Genomic DNA, 20,474 nt, shown 5'->3' with positions numbered 1-20,474 from the left:
ACATGACTAAAGAAGAACTAAGACCAAACACGTATAAACGTCTTATGATGTTTATAGCGAACCAACGACAGTTAAGCAAATATCTAACGTTAGCAAGGTAACAAGTTGGCTATGATTTCCAACAGCTTTATTGGACTCAAGGGTTTAGATTTGAATTGTCAAGCAAACAGGCCAAGTTTATCGAAATCAACTCATTAGATGTCATATGTGTTTACGTTATTACAGTAACTGTGTGTGGGTGTTTGAGACACTGCTGCCAGTTGTGTGAGTCTGTTGACTTTGTGTATTTGCAGGTGACACCGTGAAGATAGGGGATATTTCCTACAAACTCAAAACACCACGCAACCCCGAACTGGTTCCTGTCAAACATAGTATGTAAACGCTTGCGGGTCTAGAATTAGAGTCCAACATGACCTTGACAAGATAAATAAGTCTTACAACTTGTCGATTTGCCTCAATTTGTGCTGTTAGTTTCAGACTTTGTGCCCCAGGCTGTTGCGCAGCACCTGCGATGGATTATGCAGAAAGACCTTTTGGGTCAGGATGTGTTTCTCATCGGACCCCCAGGACCTTTGAGAAGATCAATAGCCATGCAATATCTTGTGAGTATGTTTGTTCAAATAAATACAGCGGAGTCTTTGAGGTTCCTGAAGTTGGGCAATATGGAGTTGTATCAAAGGGTTCAGGAAAATGTAAGTCGAAATGTGCACAAAACTTGGAGTCTAACCGCCATCATCGCGACATGTAGGCATTTTTCTCCGCGGTAAAATGATAATGAATTATGGAATACTACTCAGGTGCACTGTAATGTCATTGATGTGGCATAATAATTATAATTTACCGAATTAATGTCAGCTGGGGGACCTTTCATAAATCTGGATAATCCAACAATATCCTGGGAAACAAAAACACAATGCATCATGGGATGTGTCTGTTTTTCTAGTGACTTTTCAAGATTCATTGTGTGATAAACTGAGTGCTGAAGATGTGTGATGAATTACTAAAATACTTTCAAATGGAATTGTATGCTTTGATCTGCCTTAGGCCAGTCAGATGCAACCTGAAATGCACATTGCCATCCGGACCTCTCTCCCACATGTTTTAGATGTTTCCCTCCTCCAGCACACCTGATTTTATACTCACCTCATTTGCAAGGTCTGCAGAAGCCTGATAACAAACTTGAGCATTTGAATCAGGTGTGTTGGAGGAGGGAAACCTCTAAAATATGCAGGAGAGTGGCTCGAGGACTGGAGTGTGTTTTTTCACCGTAGTGCCTTAATTAGTGATATTCCCTTGCATATGCTATTTGAACCAACATCCTTCCTTGTTGTTGATAGGAGTTGACCAAACGCGAAGTGGAATATGTTGCATTGTCCAGGGACACCACAGAGACTGACTTGAAGCAAAGGAGAGAGATCCGAGCCGGGACCGCCTTCTACGTTGACCAGGTAGGCAAGTGCTGGTTGAGTTAGCGCCGTGGATCAAAGTGTGGAATTTTTTACTTTTTGTTGCAGAGGTGTCAGTTTGCTTTTGACACGTCTTTGAGCCAGAGTGTGAAGAAATGTGTTAAAGACTACGTTGCCATGTTACCGGAGCTATGCATTTACAATAATTATCCATCAAACTGTCCCATCACTTTTCTCTACTGCTTGTACTCATTAGCAGATGTGGGCAATCAGCAAAATGTTACTGGTCCGTCATTCGTCATCCGTCAGCGGCCTGACATTGGCCATTCATGCTTTACTTCTACACAGTGGTCATTTTTGACATTGGCCATTAATGCTTTACTTCTACACAGTGGTCATTTTGCCGTGACTGGCAACTCGCCACCTAGCGTTATTTTGTTGTGAATCACGCGAGAACTTGGTCAAGAGAGCGGTTATCGACGCCAAGAAATCATAATCTTCATCTCGTCATTGCTCCTGCACTAATATGTCCACATACTTTAGCCCAGTCTTTGGAACCAGCATGAGCGAAAGTACATGCTCGTTGCTCATATCCTCATTCACTCATAAGTCAGCCATGGAGAGGTTAATCCTTGTGATATTTTCAGAGGTTGAAGTCGGCAATTAGTAGAGATGTTGGTGTCGATCGATCGCCGTTTTATTTGAGATGTATGTACAATGATTTAGAATGGACAAATTACATCCAGTTCCTCTGCTACCTCTTGGGGAAAAGGGAAAGGGAAGGGGGGGCTTGGCTATACCTTATTGCTGAACAGAAAAGGGTGATTTGAGAGTTGTTATTTATTTACTGATTTCTCCCAAAACAAATTGATATAATTGAAAATGCAAACATTTCTCTGATGACAAAATATTGTTTTTGATTGAAAAATGGGCCATCCTTGCTGGACTGTTCCTATAATGAGTATTTTGATGAGTCAGCGTTAAAATACAAAAGAGGGTCAGAGCTTTATTTGTATCATTATTATCCACCCTTTGAATTATTGAAGACATGCGCTGTCTGTCCTGTAGCTGCAGACAAGTCAGTGCAGACAAAACTGAATGCCTGCAATTAACAATAACACTGTACAAATAGAGGATGACTTGACAGCATTGCACATCTACATACATAATGGATTCCTGATGTATAAAACCTATTTTTTACATAAAACCGCAAGAATGCAATTGTGTTTGTGTCAGACAACACATTTTGATGTGAACTTAATTAACCCTCAGCAGAAAATACGTTTTTAACTTCCCTTTTAGAAGCTTCCGAGCATTTCATGTGTGACTACAGAATGTGGTTGAGGTGTGTTTGGGTGTGTGCTTGTCAGCACCCCAAGTAATGATGTCTTCCATCTGAAAAACTGGACACTTAAAAAGCAACAGTAGCATCACAACACAGAAAATATGACTTGCAGTATCTTTAGTCTTTGTCAAATAATGAAACTGCAGATTTTGTCTATTTTAGACCCGCCCTCCCAAACGTGTAAAATCATGGGTCATTTTTTGTGACATTTTCCAAGATGGCTTGGTGTGAAACCAGGCCGTGTGTGACATCCGTGCCCAATTTGTGTTGCTATTCGGATCACGCTGCGCAACTGGAAGTGCTGCAAAATGCTCCACTTTATGCAACCAGAAGTGATGCAAAAGAGTAACACCACAAACGGACAAAAAAATTCCTATGCGAGGAGCTTGCTATATCCCGAGAAGTTGCCAATCTTGTGGAAAAAGGGGAGGAAATTGCAAATGACTACCATTTATTGACAAATAACATGATAAAATCAAACTGAGATTTAGGAGCATTTGATGACAAGCTTTTCATCGAGTATGTAAATCTGGATGCATTAATAATACAATAGACAGTTCAACAGCTGACCATCAAACGTTTGCCTTTTGGAGAAGAGTAAATTGCATACTATGTTTAAATAGCACGAATCAACTCTTTCGGAACATTGTGATGTGCTTCTCTGACTTCCCTCCGGGGTGGCTGAAAACATGTTGATTTATTTGCAGCTGGATAATGTGTTTTCTTGTGTTTCATATGACCATTGGACCTACTAAAATTGGTCATTTGTCTATTTTTGTTTCGTTTTTTCTGTTTGGATCTGTTTATCCTGCTTTTTGTCTACGCCATGCCTTTGGTAGTCCATGTGTCTAGTAATGCAAGATGAAGTCTTATTGAAGTATATATCTTTCATCTTAATTTTAGGTTAATTTGCCTTTATTTTAGGTTAAAGTCAAGTAAAAGCAGATGAAGAGCAGAGCCCATCGTGAGTTTAATCGTTTGGCAGAGCTGATGTAGGCTAAGTTCTTGTGGTCAGTAAATACAGTCAATGTTTCCTTGGCTCCCTCTCGCCAGTGATGCCATTCCTGAAATGCCAATACCATGGCCAAAATTTCACGGTTCCCTACATCGTAATTAACTTCAGCGGGGGTACGTTTTCTTGAGAAGAATGCGCAGGGGTGGAGTCTTTGGTCGACTGGGGATTACTGGGACAGTACAACAAAAGGTATATCTGGATTTGGATGGGTTAGAAACGGTGTATTGGTAAATAATTGTTCAGTGTGTTCATGAGATTTTTGAATCCTGGCCTTTCCACAACACTAACCGGGGGCCCGTGTCTTGGACAATGTGCTCCTTCAAATTCAAATAATCACAAACACATTGAGATCAATGAATTCTAGCTACTAACTATTGACAAAGGACGGGTGTGAACAGAAAGTTGACCGAGACAATAACCAACATGTGCAAAGGTGTTATCTGGGCAAAGGGTGCCTACTTTGAAAAATCAAAATGATAGAAGATTAAGATATCCTTTATTTGTCCCACACTGGGGAAATTTACATGTCTTTTTTTTTCCCAAAAATCCCATCAATATTTCTTCAAATTGTCAATGACTGAAGTGTTCATCTGTAATTCAGGATTAAAAAAAAAGGAACAAACACTGAATTACAGGGTGGTGTACTGTATTTCCAAACTTTTGACTGCTTCAGTTTGTACTAATACTGTAATTTAAAACATTACATGGGGGGTGAATATGGAATACCCCCTCATTCGAAATTTGCAACGATATTCTGCAATAATCATTTACCGTGACTGCTCAGATGCTGCAATTTTGAGGGATCTGTCGATAAATGAGGCTCCGATCGACATCTGTAAAATTGCTTTGTCAACTTGGCCATTCGCTGTCAGTGGCATTTACAGCAACACTCTGTTAAAGGGGCCACATTTCCACTTTCCTTTTCCCACTGATGTCTTTATCACATGTTTATAAATTAAGAGGGAAGTATGGAGTGTTAATCTCGCAAGCACCTTCACCTTCTTCCCACGTACACCTCAAGATGAAACCAGCCGTCTGCTTGTTGCCACGGTAACAGGCCATAACAACTTTTTGGGGGGGTATTTTGGTCTCTGAAAGTACTAAGGAGTTATTCACCCATTATAAGTGTGTTGATCAGAATTTCTTAAATGTCATACGGTGAGAAAATGTTTGTTTTGTGTGTTTTATTAAACTCTAGTGGGTGTGATGACTTCCAGCATGTGTTTGAAGATGGGTGGGCGTAAATTGGAAAGCGATTGTAGCAGGTGCGCTCATGTGTCATCTGGAACATTGCCGCATATTCCTCAGAGAGCCGTGCTCATTTGGAGTCCTATATTTACTCAGAATGGGTCAATCCCTGTACTAACGCTCACTCATTCTTTTCTAGAGGGAAGCCAGGTTGCTAGTTCATTGTTTTTTGTTAGTCAGAAGGATTTTCATTTTTGGACTCCTCCAATCATTATTTACCACTTGGCATACACATACGTTGGCCAGCCACCTTGCACTCAATTGCAGTCATAAAAAGCCTACCATTTCCACACCAGCTCCATTGGAAAATAATGCGTCTGGAAGTTAACGGCTGGCTAGGTGTTTATATAAATTTATTGGACACGCTTGACTGTTGTTAGTGTAACACTTGCAACCTGCAATAAGCCTCTGAGCTCCACGCTGACCCAGTGTTAAGTGACTGATGAAAGCAACACTGAACATGTACAAGAGAGTCATAAAAAAAAAAAACTTTACTTCATGTTGGTGTAAGTCTCATTATAATAACAATCAAAATTGTAATTCTAATACCACAGGTATATATATATATTTGTTTTTTCGCGGTGAGTTGTTAAAAGGGCCGAGGCTACAAAATGGGCCTTGTACGAGGTGTGTTCGAGAATTTCCAGGACTCGTGTCAAAAAGGCACTTTTCAAATTCAAACTATAATCTATCAGTTTTACTCTTCTCTATTGTAGGCGACACGATCAACCAGCATATCGACAAAGAGATCCTATGATGTTTGCGTCAGTCAGTGCGTAAGAAGAGGCAAGTGTCGTGGCAGGGCAACTCATACTTCACCATGACAATGTGCCTGCTTACATTGCTCTGAGCGTTTCCTGCCCGAGATGAACCACCCTACTAACCTGAGCTGGCTCCTTGTGATTTATTTTACTTTTTTCATCTTGTCCGTGCACAATGAGGTCATCAAAGGGACCGGTTTTGAAGACGTGGACAAAATTAAGACGGCAGTGACGACAGACCCGCGGAAAATTCCAGAAGAATCTTTCCGGGGCATGTAAAGCGTGGCAGATATCGTTTATAAAACATGTCCTGGAACTCTTCTGACACATCTCATATTTTCTTTGACTTTTTGTGGTTGATTTAATTTGTAATGGTCACACAATCTTACTATCCAGTTCTGAATTATTTCGGTTGTTGGATTTATTTTAAATAACCATTTTAGTTTTTCCTGGGGAGGTTTTTGCATATCGCTGGCATCAGGCGGAATCCTGAATTCTCCAGAAGCATCACTTTATAGGGGGGGAAACAACAAAAGAAAAACATGGCATGTTCGTTGAGGCTTTAACATTCCATCGACAAAGAGAGCAAACTAATTTGTACAAATAGCAGACCCGCATCACGGAGACTTCACTATATTAAAGATTTATTCAAAAATATATAAAATTGTCCAAATTTGGACAGGTTTCTGACCGATGGTGACAATTTTTTTTCTTTCTGAAGAAAACGGACTTGATAATTACTTTAGGTAGATTGCGTAGGTAAGCCTCCTTGCATGCAATTAGATTGTTCCACACATTTTAAGAAGATCACAGTTTTTATGCATAATGCTGCAAAAAGCATCTTTCTGCTGATAAAAAGCATGGAATAGTCCTTTGCCTTGCCAAAGGAATGGAAACACTGCCTGGACAGTTCAAGAAAATCATACTCTTTGATAATATTCATGGGACTAGGAAAGCAAACAAATTTGTTCTGATAAAGGAAAATGAAAAAAAGGAACATTTCTGTGATGCATTGTATTGAGGAGCCACAGATGAGCAGGGGTGTAGTGGGCGTGGTACGCGGGGGTACGCCGTCCACCCACTTCTCCCGACGCCACATTCAATTTTTATTGAAATGTTTGTTGATCATTGTTCCAATGCGAGTTATGCTTAATAACGTTGGCCTGTGATTATTTTGGTGTCGTAAAACATTAAATTTAACGTTAGTTCAACTGGTGTTGTAGCCTATGATTGATGTTCTGTATGTATATATAGAACATCCCAGAATCGTGTACACCCACTTAAAAAATCTCCACTACACCACTGCTGATGAGCCTCTGCTGGTGTCCCAAGAACCTCTCAATGCAGTATCCCCCAAGGGCCGTTATTTTTTTTTTTTTTGCCACCTCTAATCAATCGTTTTGTATTTGCATTCGGTTCAGAAATACTTGAAGGCTTATTTTACAGTCCAGTATATCGAAATGGTCTCAGCAATCATCCCTGGATTAGATTGTGCAGAGTTACTTTATTGCTAAGAATAGCCGTCCCAACAACGCTATGCTAGTTTCAAACCCGGCCCCTTGTCCTGTTTCATTTTAGATTACCAAATGATTATCTCATTACAGTGTTGAAAATGGGCTCGCAGTTAAATTTAGAACATCCTGACCTCGCTATAGTCGTTTTTGTGGCTGCACTTCCCACACAACGTCCCGTATGCACATTACACGCACACCTAATTACATGCGCGCTGGCTCTGTGGTCTCCCTAGACTGCTTAAGTTTCCTGCCTGCTGACGTCAAGATAAGCTTTTGGGTTTTTTCAACTGAACATGTGCATATACTGTACACTCACACACCGACACACACACACACACACACGCGCGCGCAATGTAAACTATGAATTGTCCTGCATACTACATTTAGTGGCAAAAAAAATATTCCTTCTAAAAATAAAACTTTGGTTTTGTGAGCGCAATAATATATCAACAGGATTTATTGTAGTTGGATGTTTGTCTCATTTGTAGTCACCATAGGAGAATGGCATACTCTTCGTTCTTTTCTTCTCAGTGCGCCGTCAGGGCAGCCACTCAAGGGCGAGTTCTTCTCCTGGAGGGTCTGGAGAAGGCCGAAAGGAACGTTCTTCCCGTCCTCAACAACCTGCTGGAGAACAGAGAGATGCAGCTGGAGGACGGGCGCTTCCTCATGGCAGCCGAGCGCTATGACAAGCTGCTGGAGGTCAGAACACCAACATGAAGTTCACTTTAAAAACCGTTGTTGTGATTGTATATTCTGTTTTTGTACATTACTGTACTTTCTGTATTTTGACAAATATCGGCACAAGACTTTTTAATGAAATCTGACGGTTGTTAAGAGATCAAATGCAACTCTGTCAACTTCAATGAAGTATTTATTTAATTTTTCAGTTAACCCTGAGAGAGATACTTGTTGACCCCAAGTCCGCTCTCTTTAATTTGAACTTAAGACAATAATAATTTAACATTTCAGTTATTTTGACATTTCTGAAAAATTTTACTGTCTAAAATTGTAGGGAGCTATTTACTTGTTTAAGTTTTCATTTAACTTTTTCAGACTTGCTAATGAACCATGGGGCTCCCTGAACTTTTTTTTTGTGGGAATTTAAAAACAAATGTCTTGTGATAAGATTAAAAAAAAACATTTATCAAATCAGAAAAGTTGTTTAATAAACGGTATATTGTGAGACAAGTGATGGGTTAGAGTTTGTATTTTCAGAAATTTTGATACCAATATTTTCCTTTACTGGAAAGGAATATTGGCTCCAAACATTGGTTAGCGGCCTCCTTGACAACTAATAATCAGTATCAACATGCCCCCCTCTCCCCCAAAAAAGAAAAAAACAAATATAGGTCTATCTCTACTCAAACTTCTCAAAATGGAGTGTTATTTCAAAGACTCCCATTACGTCTGCTTGAGAGGCGCAGGAATCGATCTGTTTGAGCTGTCAATGACGCTGATACCACTAAGATCGATTCTCAAACTTAAACATCAATACGTTTGATACTTCATTTGAGACACTGTATTTGCAGTATCATACCAGAATAGAAAGCGATACAGTACGCATATCGATTAGTGGATGCATACGCACAAGAAACTCACTGGCACAAGGTCAATTTCAAAGACCTTGTTTTGTTGGTATATTTCTTTTTTTTTTTAACATTTACAATTTTTGTGTGTTTCTTTTCCGACCTGTAGGAGCACACAAAAGAGGAGCTTGATAGCTGGAAGATCGTCCGCGTTAGCGAGGACTTTCGGGTCATCGCCCTTGGTCTGCCTGTGCCCAAATACAAAGGTAACCCACTGGATCCTCCCCTCCGATCTCGCTTCCAGGCCAGAGACATCTATTATCTCCCGTTTAAGGTACGGTCATCCACTGTCATTTAACACGAAAAGAAACGATACGGTAGCTACAACAAAACTTTATTTATCTTCAGGACCAGTTGGAGCTGTTATATGCGGCAGGACCGAACATTGCGGCAGAGAGGTGAATTGCCAGTCTCATACATGCCTCCGTAGTGAAGTGGAATTGAAATTGTAGCGTTTGCGAATATTTTTACATAGATTTTCAGTGAGTGATTTATCATAGCATGTGGTTAGTTCAGTGGTTCTTAACCTTGTTGGAGGTACCGAACCCAACCAATTCATATGCACATTCACCGAACCCTTCATTAGTGAAACATAACAATCAGTGAAACATTTGACAATAAAGTTGTACTTGATACTTGATAAAGTGTTCCATCAGTTTTGAGTTGCTCAACTTGGCATGACATATCATGCAGATAGGACGCTGAGTCCCATTATGTTCCATGATGCATATGAATTCAACTAAATTTCCCACAGCACTGATTGGACAAGCGATGTAATGTGATCATCTGCAGCGGGCGTGTCATAACTAATTGACATGTTGAGTCGAGTGTGTCTTAACTTCCACGACAGAGGCTCCGTCGAACCCCTGAGACCGATTTACCAAACCCCTGGGTTCGATTGAACCCAGGTTGAGAACCACTGGGTTAGTTTATTTAACATACTGTAGAAATAATTTAGGTCATAGCTTAGGTTAGGTAGTACTGTTTAGCAGACCACACCCAACCCTCTCCCTGCTTGCAAGCCCAGTAGTCATCCAGACAAGGCCCTATCAGACTGTTTTCGATATTAGTGAAGAGTGGAGCAAAAGTGTGGTAAGGAGTTTTAGTACCGCTCCTTCTATCCATCTATTTTCTGCTCCGCTTTATCCTCACAAGGGTCGCGGGTCATGCTAGAGTCTATCCCAGCTGTCTTCGGGCAGTAGGCGGGGGACACCCTGAACCGGTTGCCAGCCAATCGCAGGGCACATTGAGACGAACAACCATCCATGCTCACACTCACACCTAGGGACAATGTGGAGCGGTGTATCAAACTCAAGGCCCGGGGGCCAGATCTGGCCCGTCACATCACTTTATGCGGCCCGCGATAGCAAATCAAACATGTCAACTTCCATGATGCTTGCTAAAATCTCAACCAAAATTTGAAGTGTCTCATATGTAATGTAATAATAAATAAGAGCCATATTGTAAGCATTTTCTTGTTACCAAAAACCTCTTGACAGTAATTGAAACAGTAGTTGAAGAAACCGTTATTATTGACATATGGTTTCAGTGATAACAGCCCGCCAACGGAAACGGTAACTAAAATCTGGCCCACAACAAAAATGAGTTTTACATCCCTGATTTAGAGTGTTCAATCGGCCTGCCATGCATGTTTTTGGAATGTGGGAGGAAACCGGAGTACCCGGAGAAACCCCACGCAGGCCCGGGGAAAACATGCAAACTCCACACAGGGAGGCTGGAGCTGGAATTGAACCCGGTACCTCTTTTTTGAGTACCCCTTCAAATTCAAATCATGATTCTTTGTTGTGCATTCAATTCCTCCTCAAACAGCTGCGCACTGCTACGCAGACAAACGTCCGGATTTCTCTCAACCCTCCCCCTCCCTCACGCGTGTACATTATAACAGTGCGTGCGTGTTGTATATAAACTATATACTACTGTTCTTAATTTTTTACTTTCTTTTTCTATACATACGCCCATAAACACACCCATACTGTAATTGAACCCTCCTCACACAGTTTGTCCTTGTGTCAGGGTGTCCCAGCTTCTGTCACTTGCTTCCACACTGTGCTCCCAGGAATCAGCCAACCTGGGCCTTCCTGACTTTCCTGTGGATAACCTCCTTAATGGCGTTAATGTACTGGTAAAGAACCGTTTAAACCTCTGCTCTCCTCCTCTCTGATAAAACGGCTTTGTATTCAGATCAGATGTTTTCATGCAAGGGTCACCAAGTCCGGTACATGAGGGCCCCGGTCCTGCATGCCTTCCTCCTCCAACTCACCTGATTCAAATATTATGATAAGGATTATTATCAAGATTCAGCAGAGTTTGCTGATGAGTTGACCATTTGAATTAGGTGTGTTGGAGGAGGGAAATGTCTAAAACATACAGCTTAGGGGCACTCAAGGACCGGACTTGTTGAGCGCTGGTCTAATGAATCCTGTCCTGTGTTTTCATAGAATGTTTTCCCCATGATGTCGTCGCAGCAGCTGGTCCAGAGACTTTACCCCTACCATAGCATGTTGGGCAAGGACGGCTACAGCGCTGTGGAGACGGTGCTCAGTGTAGGATACCGTCTTTGGCTTTCTAGCTTTCTGTCAGTGGTCTACAGTATGTAACGGCTTGTTTGCCTACCATTCTCTGCAACTGGTGAGTTGTCAGACAAATGCCTGAATGACTCATGCAGATTTTATGTTTTTTACACAGAAATTTGAGCTTCTGGATGGCCGCAGCAAGACATCGAGCAACGCCGTTATCAGTGTGTCCAAAACAGCAGGCTCGGAGGACTATGCAGATGTCACCTTGCGCGTTGCAGATAAAGATGTTAGAATTCAGGTAGACACCTTGTTTTTATTATTTTTATTTTTATTTTTTTTACATTTTAATGGGTTTTTACAATATACTTACTTACTGTAATGCCCTCGCATGTGGGAAAGGAGGACCTCCATCGTCAATGCACTTGTCAGCTGTTCTACGCCCCCACACTCAACCAAAGCATGCTAGGAAGTACAAGTTCAGCTCACTTCCAAACCTGGAAATGTATTTTTAGTATGAGTGAAATCCTGCATGACTGGGAGACATCGTTACGCTGGTGTGCGTGCACTGCCATGTTCAAGTGCTTCGCAGATAATCAGCAACGCTTCCACTCTCGCACAGACTCAACTTAGAAAGACCGTACCGACCAAATCGATCCATGCCATTAAAAAAAAGTGCCGTTTTCAGTACAGATCCCCAGTTAAAACTATAGAAAAAAATGATATAAATGAAAAATGTAATATAAATGTAATGCAGACACTAAAATAATCTGCCAGTACATTTACATTTTTCTTAACTGTTGTGGTTGCATTGTAAGACTGCATGCTTCATAATCAAACTGGTTTCCATTATTTAGATTATTTTTATTTAGCTCTGTAATTAAGATCTTTATTCGCCTCACAGCTGGGAAATAGTCAGGAGGTTGTAAATAAAACAAACATTCATATACAGTACTCAAAATGTGCCAACAAGCAGAGTATAGCACAAATGTGCAAACACTTGTCAGTTACAAACTTTTAACATATTCAATGCTTCTCTCATGGCTTCATTTTTGTCAATGTAAACGTCTACATTTTTCGAGAGCTACTTTATGCATCTCACTAGTTTTTGCATTTTGGTCCAATGTTGTATGAAATACATACTGTAGGTACAATCCATATTCGATTGTCGATATGCACTCCTGCACAAAAAGCTAATAGGGAAGTGCAAAATGTATTTTACATGAAATTATATTTGATATTTCAGAAAAACAAAGAGAATATTGATGTATTGAAATATTTGTCACTAATTACTTTGCTCAATTATTTTTTCAGATACAATCTCTACCAGCTGCCAGTGACTTTAAATAATGTTTTTTTGATTGTTGATGATAATCATAAAATATGTTTTATTTATATTGATATCATGCCACTGTAGTAAAAATAATATTAACACATTATTCTGTATTTGTTGTGTCCAAATCAAATGAACAATCAGGTCCCTGCAGGCACCAAGGAGCCCCGGCCACCCAACAGTTGCAACGACTTCATCAGCACCCCCAGCCACTCTCATCTGATTGCCGACATGATGCAGTCTCATATGGTGAAGGACATGTGTCTCATAGGAACCAAGGTCCTACACACACATACACAAATGCAGTTTATGGTGAACTATTGCTTCAATGTAATCTTGTTCTGTATGTTTCAGGGTTGTGGCAAATCGGTGATTGCTAAAGAGTTTGCTGAGATGCTGGGTTATAGCATTGAGCCTGTCATGCTCTACCAGGTAAAAAAATAAATATGACAACAGCTACCGTTAGGCACAGCATATTAATAGATGCAATATTAGTGAGCAGTTCTATTGAAGAAGAAAATCATATATGAGACACACCGGGTGAAAAGGCACATTATTTTTGTGAAGCATGCATGGTAGAAGTCAGTTGGGATAGACTCCAGCGCACCCACAACTTCAATAGTGACAGGTGGTATATAAAATGAAGGAATGACGATGAACTCTGGCCACTAAATCAGTCTCTCTCACAGTGTTCTTTCTATGCTTTTAAAAAAAACTTCCTTTGTATATAGTATGCCATTTTCACCTTACATTTTAATGTTTGTTTTTTAATGATTTCATTGTGCCTGTGACAGGATATGACAGCCAGGGACCTCCTCCAGCAAAGGTTCACGCTCCCCAACGGCGACACGGCGTGGCGTCCGTCACCGCTGGTCACTGCTGCCATTGAGGGCAAGCTGCTGCTGCTGGATGGTATACACAGGGTCAACCTGGGAACACTGGCTGTCCTTTCCAGGTAAGACCATCATTTCTCACACATTTCAGTATTGTTGTAGAGAAGCCAAAGTTCACCAGTGTTACATGCTGCAGGTTACTTCATGACCGGGAGTTGGATCTTTATGATGGCACCAGGCTGCTGAGGTGGGATAGATACCAGGCACTGAAGGAGGAAAACAACTTTACAGACGCGCACCTCAAAGAGAGGTATACTCATTCAAAAATGTGTCTGCATAGTCCCTTACAGCAGGAAATTATGACGTTATAGAAAAAGAAAAGTCTACGTATGTGTTTCTGCGTGTGTTTTACAGCACAAAGGGTGGAGCTTGTCATCCTACCACTTAAACACCCGCTAATAGACTTTATAATCGAATAAATATATTTGATGCAATATTTTCAAATGGACATGTATGGGAATGTTCACAACAAAAAGCGAGCTTTTCTTGCCAACTGGCCACTCAGTTACATGCGCACAAATGAAATGATGGAAATCGGATTTTGAGCTGCATTTTTAGATGACTTAATCATGCACTGCGGATTGTATCCTTTTTAAGTGGTGAGCCGGTGAGAGACCGTTAGAAAGCAATAGCTTTAGGTATGGAAGAAGTGGACCTGTGAGACACTTGACTGACCTAAATTCCTTTTTTTCCTCATCTCTTGCCTTAGTCTGTATTGTGCCAAGAATTAGGGCACTGACAAGTTACGTGCAAAATAAGAAAAGTCTTTTTAATGCAAGCGATCCATCTGAAATGAATTGTTAAAGTCTCATAAATAGTAGTGGTGTCACGGTATGCAGAAAAAAACCCCATCACGGTTTGGTGTGTACCTTGTTATTTACTTTTCAGTACTTTTGACATTTGTTACGAGTGAACAAAATGTAAAACTTTATAACTGTTTACACAAACCGATTTAATTTGATGCATAAAAATGTTCTTTCTGATGAAAGAATATTAATCGCTCCTACTATATTGACCGATGCATGACCAAGGTGACTTCTTTTATTGTTCTTTTAAACATAGTATTTCTGATAAGTTAGCAGTGACGAATGTTTTATTTTTAAGAGCAAAAAGTATTCCTGCTTTGTTGGAAAACTTGTTTTCTGTTTTGCGGTGCTCTTGTCACAACATGCAAAATTATATTTCTTCTCTGTTTGAAAAGTACACCAAAGTAACAACAGCAAGTTGTTTTCAACAATTTGCACGAAACATCCTTGCCAGCTACAGAAACGTTTTCACATACCGGTATTTGGACGCATGCTGCCATGCAGTGCAGGTTGCAGTCAAGCAATAACTGTTAGCTTCAGACTGTCTTTACCGTGACGATACCCAGTGCCCTCTTAATACACTCTGCCTCCACCAGTTTAAATATAGTCCAGTGATGTGTGGGTGTCTCGATGGGGTTACAGTCATGGTCCTCTCTGTCCTCTTGAATCAGAGGCTTACACAGCCAACTGTCAAAAACCATGCTCTTCCTCATGACATAGATTGGTTGTGACCAACCTACACACGCATGCAAACATACACTTACACACACACACACACACCTGCTCACATACACTCACACACACACTCTATCCCAGCACAGCCGACAGTGTCTCATTGGTATCTGTCTTTTCAGGTCAATCTTTGCCATCCACACGTCGTTCCGAGTGCTGGCCCTGGCTGAGCCTCCACTTGTGGGCGCCGGTGCAAGCACCAGTGGCAGCAGCAGCACTAAAGGTCAACAGTGGTTGGGTCCCGAATTGCTCACCATGTTCTTGTACCACACCGTCAGGCCGCTGGCCCGAGCCGAGGAGGTCAACCTCTTGCAAGGACTGGTGAGATACTCTCAGTGGCCAAGAATTTGTCCTCTGGTAAAGATTTTGACTTTGAAATATTTCATTCAACTTTCTAGGATTAGAACTCTTACTGAAGAAATAACTGTTGACTTCATTTTAATTTTTTTACATGCAATTTAAGATAACATCCAGCACACCACATCTTCCCATTTAGCTCCTTACAAGCAGCACTTATCCCAAACAAATCCATTGATTTCTTGTCATGTCACCGGGGGATGAATATACATGACATGTATATTCATCCCCCGGTATCTCAAGGTAGCTATTTAGATATTTTCAGGGCTTATTGTCCTGTTTTCAAGCACACACTTTTGATTTTGAATGATAACTGACTAAATTGATCGTCGTAGTACAGTCTAAAGTTTTAACCATCACAAATTTCTTGTCATTTTTCTGCTTTTCCTAATTATTTAAAAGTATTCCCTCAAACTTTCAGTGAAGAGTACCCGGTTTAACTCAGAACTGTATTGATTTTTAGGATTTCTGACACAAGAAAACCAAGGTAACATTTAATGTGTTCACTTCCGACACCACATATAGCAAGTCATCACCATATATAGCAAAGGTATAGATTTTATAGCAAGTCGGCACCATATATAGCAAAGGTATAGATTTTTCGAGACTAGTCATACAATCTAAAGTTTTAGCAGTAGCTAATGTCAGATCAGTGTGGAAATTATCAAGTCAAGTTTATTTGAATAGAGCTTAAGTCACAAAAAGAGTCTTCACGAGCCCCAAATTGACAGACATTAGCAACATCCCCTGATCTAAACTCCGCAAGCAGGCAAGGAAAAATTCGAAAGCCCCATATCGGGGAAAAAAAGAAAAATAGGCTGATCAAGGCTCCCATTAATTTTATCTCAATACACTTGCTCTTGTTTTCATTTCACTTTGCAGTCTCCTAATGTTCCAAAGGAGGCTGCCGAACAGCTCCTGCAGCTCACGCACACTCTACGACAGACTACTGACCCCACAGTAAGTGTGCCTGTGTGTGTGCGCACGTGTGTGCCAATGTGATTTGCCTTCATTTATTTGCATGTGTCACCAGGCACAGTCTCTGGCCTCCTCCCTCTCCACCAGACAGCTGCTGCGGATCTGTCGCCGACTCTCTCGCTACCCCGAGGAGAGCATCGCCCATGCTGTCAACAAGGCTTGCCTCTCAAGGTGTGCTCAGGGTTGTATGCACCTTCACGTTTTGTGCACTTCGGCTCCGATCGAAAAAGGGCTGTAATAGGGAGGACGCCCCTTAACACTGTAGCACTGTGTGTTTTTAGGTTTCTTCCCAGTTTGGCCCGCGGCTTGCTTCAGAAAAGCCTCGCCAACTGCTCCATACAAGAGACTCCGGATGCTGACAACACACGTGACTTTACTTGTGCGTCCCAGTCACTTGCATACACAAGACTTACATCTTCCTTTCTATGTCGAACTGAATTCAATTTCCGGGTCTTTGTTGTGGCACGGGGTTATGACTGGCTAGCACAGCTGCTTCACAGTTCTGAGGTCGTGGGTTCAAATCAAGGCTCTGACCTTCCTGTTTGGAGTTTGCATGTTCTTCACATGCCTGCGTGCTTTTTCTCTGGGTACTCATACATTCTAAAAGCATGCATGGTACGTTAATGGATGACTTAAAATTGTCCGTAGGTTTGAATGCGAGTGTGAATGGTTGTCTACAAAACCGAATTCCAAGAAAATTGGGACATTGTGTAAAACAGCTAACTCCCACTTTTTGCTGGGTATAGGCACCTCATTTAATTCACGCCCGTTGAATTAAATTTGGGGGGAAAAATGAATACATTTCGTACACACACACATTTACACGCAAACACACAGGGTTTTTCCTGGCTCAAGTTAAGGCAGAGGTCTTAAGGGCTTTGGCTTCAGAGGTTCCACTGACCGATATGAATACTAGATACGCCAGCAGTCTGTAGCAGCCCGGTTAACCAGCGCACCTCTGTGGCGGATATGTTGGAAGGGACAACATTCCCATCAAAATAAATGCTTTGCCATTGAATTTAAGTCACAACTGGATCATTTATCAACTAATTGTCATGATTTCATCATTGCCAAAACTTGTTGTATTAATACAGAACATCCATTCAGCCACTATCTGACCCACTTACCCTCACGGAACATTCGGGGAAAGAAGAGGCTTTTTACATATGAAATCTTAATACCAGTTCCCCTGGTGTAAGTGTGCAAGGTGGTGCAAAATGTGCTGGCAGCCTTTTTTTCCCCCCCATTCACTCACATGGAATGTGCAGACGCTTTTGCCTAACCTTGCTTAGTGTTGCCGTAGGAACACATCTTTGTTCATAAGCCTACAGCCCCGCTCTCATCCTATGTTTTTCCTTTGCTCTGACTGTCTCTGTAATAAGGATAGGAAAACCTTTATTAGTCTCGCAATGGAGAAATTCCCGATTCACAGCAGCAAAGTTATGAAAGGAAGTAGAACAACAAAATATAGGAGCTGCTGGAAAGGCAGCCACTCACGCGGCGCCATTTTGAAGTCAAAATAACACAACACAACACATAGGACACACACAGTCGTGCAATCTTCACCACTTTTCGATGCGGATGTGGAACTGGGAGTCGCGGCTTGGAATTGAAGTGGATTTACATAGGACAGAAGATGTGAGCCAATCTCTTTTTCGTCAATGGACGCTACAGCTTCGTGTTTGCTTTCAAAACTTAGCTTGTAGCAGACGTGTGCACATTTTCAGCATGACGTCTCTGATCCACTGGTGATACGACACTTTGATCCTCTCCTCTTTCATCTATAACTGCTTGAGACAATAAGCCGCTCTTGCACAATTCTAATTGCCCCACGGGGATAAATAAAGTTTTCTAAATCTGAATAACTACGGTTCAACTGTATATTATCATATGTGTCCCAAAAAATCAGTCTGGAATGTGTTCCACGTTGAATACAGACCTTCAGTCACTACATGCCACCCTGAGCTGTTGAAATTATTGGGGTGATTTCTGTTTTTTTCTTCAGGTATGGTCAAAGAGGGCGTGCTCACTATCGGGAAAGTTTCTGCTCCCGTTTACAAACCCAACGAGAAAATGAAAGTTCCAGATGTGCTCTTCTATAATAATCCCCAGGTAATCCCCTCTGTCACCACCCGCACTGACATAATCATTGCTATTGATTGATTGCAATTTAGGTGAACGACTGAAGTCACTGATGTGACAGTTCTAAGAAGGAGCAAGCTCTATTGATGTGTCCTTTGGCCTAGGTTCCTCTCTTAGAAACGCTTGCTCTCTCTGTCCGTGTTGTGCATTATTTCATGCCATTTTGAGAATGTTATTTAGAGTGAATGTTGTTGACGTCATGTCTGAGGGCCAGGTGCAGATGTCCTACTTTTTTTTCCTCCAATGACCTGTTTTCTTCCTGTCTTGTCCTGAAGGACAACAACATAACAAAGCGATATATAATTTTTATAACACTGTATTGTGAGCACTTCTTATGACCAAGTTTTTTTTTTTAATGTAATTGTGATTTGTGTCTCTGCAGCACGTGATGGTGATGGAGGACATGTTAAAAGACTTTCTATTAGGAGAGCACTTACTCTTGGTCGGCAACCAGGCAAGCTTTGTCACTGATGAACAAAATTATTGTTTAATTTCCATTTTAACAGAAAAAAAATGTTTCAATTTGAGATTGTTGCACTCTAAACTTTACTTTGTGTACTCTCTGTTGCAACCTGTCTAGACAGAAAAATGGGTTATTACTGGTTGACGACATAGTTGGATCTATTTGGCCTACCTTGCTTAAAGCAAGGCTCCATACTTTTTTTTTTACTAGGGGTCATAAAAATATTTTAATTTCGCAAATTTACTTGTCACACAAGCATGAGAAGATGAAAAAAATAACTGTCTTAAATGTTAAGGGCAAAATGCCACAAGGGCAGTCTCGAGCCCTGGCTTAAAGACATCCACAACATATGTCCAATTGATCGTGTAATTTAACTATTGGTAATCAATCAGTCATATCTATTGCGGGTGAGGTGTCCAACATACTGTGTAACCACAGTACAATCCTACTTTATGGGAATTTTTGCCCACTCTTAATCACAGAAGATATCACTCGTTCATCTTTTCAACATTTGCCCATAGAATATCACAAATCAAATAACAGGATGCCAAATGTGCAATATTAGGCTCCGATTTAGAAGCTACTTATATTTATTCTTGCAGCAATTTTTGTCAGTTGTGTAGCAGGCAGTTTGGCATAACACAAGACTTGCAAAACTCTTTTGACCCTTTAGGAAATCTTTAGCGTCGAGCACTTCCTTTAGGAGGCTTCGTCCTGTCAGTTTAGCTTTAGTGGGTCGAGTTACAGGAAAGAAGTGGACATGGCAGCCAAAATATGGTGGTCTGTGTTGTTGCAATAATAACATGCGGCAGTCAGTTGGGGAATCTGTCCCAAGCCAAGACATTAGCGGCTGTCAGAGCTCCTTGCAGGATGTCTGACTGGGAGGTCACTGTGGTTAGCCAGTGAGAGTCCCAGAGTGGAGAGGAGCCCCCCCGTCACAAACTGTTACCGTCAAAAGTGAGAGATGCTAGCCTTTCTCTGCATTGAAGGGAATAGACTCATCTCACACTCTTATCGAACATTGTTACTAAAACAACACATTTTATTTTGTTGTCCTATTTTCATCCATAGGGTGTCGGAAAAAACAAAATAGTGGACAGGTTCCTGCACCTTCTGAACCGACCCAGAGAATACCTACAACTGCACAGGTCAGTCGTAACAACAACAAAAACCACATTTTTAATTTTTTTTCTTAGCAATCGCGCAATGTCATGGTGGTATTGCATTTCTCGTTCTTTCTGAAATGTAATGTTTCCTCATATAACCTTAAATAATCAAGAGTGGTGTGTGTTCATTAATTGTATGGTGGTGACATAGTGAGTACCACCACATGCATTAAGCACAGGGCAGGGTTTGGTTGT

General features: G+C 41.1%; 1 protein-coding gene across 1 annotated transcript in view; it reads left to right on the top strand.

Annotated features, from left to right (window-relative positions):
• Nucleotides 1-20,474, top strand: part of vwa8 (von Willebrand factor A domain containing 8) — a 56,780-nt gene that overhangs the window by 331 nt on the left and 35,975 nt on the right. The window contains exons 2-21 of the mRNA XM_086123932.1: nucleotides 294-371; nucleotides 472-602; nucleotides 1,338-1,448; nucleotides 7,821-7,988; nucleotides 8,985-9,149; nucleotides 9,224-9,273; nucleotides 10,910-11,018; nucleotides 11,335-11,439; nucleotides 11,582-11,710; nucleotides 12,887-13,021; nucleotides 13,097-13,174; nucleotides 13,537-13,697; nucleotides 13,772-13,885; nucleotides 15,296-15,494; nucleotides 16,413-16,490; nucleotides 16,564-16,679; nucleotides 16,790-16,887; nucleotides 18,514-18,620; nucleotides 19,033-19,104; nucleotides 20,185-20,261. Of these exons, the coding sequence (XP_085980058.1) occupies nucleotides 294-371; nucleotides 472-602; nucleotides 1,338-1,448; nucleotides 7,821-7,988; nucleotides 8,985-9,149; nucleotides 9,224-9,273; nucleotides 10,910-11,018; nucleotides 11,335-11,439; nucleotides 11,582-11,710; nucleotides 12,887-13,021; nucleotides 13,097-13,174; nucleotides 13,537-13,697; nucleotides 13,772-13,885; nucleotides 15,296-15,494; nucleotides 16,413-16,490; nucleotides 16,564-16,679; nucleotides 16,790-16,887; nucleotides 18,514-18,620; nucleotides 19,033-19,104; nucleotides 20,185-20,261 (2,281 nt within the window). The remainder of the gene's footprint in view (nucleotides 1-293; nucleotides 372-471; nucleotides 603-1,337; nucleotides 1,449-7,820; nucleotides 7,989-8,984; nucleotides 9,150-9,223; nucleotides 9,274-10,909; nucleotides 11,019-11,334; nucleotides 11,440-11,581; nucleotides 11,711-12,886; nucleotides 13,022-13,096; nucleotides 13,175-13,536; nucleotides 13,698-13,771; nucleotides 13,886-15,295; nucleotides 15,495-16,412; nucleotides 16,491-16,563; nucleotides 16,680-16,789; nucleotides 16,888-18,513; nucleotides 18,621-19,032; nucleotides 19,105-20,184; nucleotides 20,262-20,474) is intronic.

This window comes from Hippocampus guttulatus, chromosome 11 (assembly GCF_054856545.1).
Source record: "Hippocampus guttulatus isolate MCC_2025c chromosome 11, RoL_Hgut_1.0, whole genome shotgun sequence".
In the NCBI taxonomy this organism is placed as follows: Eukaryota; Metazoa; Chordata; class Actinopteri; order Syngnathiformes; family Syngnathidae; genus Hippocampus; species Hippocampus guttulatus.
This window is presented reverse-complemented; position numbering and strand designations above follow the sequence as displayed.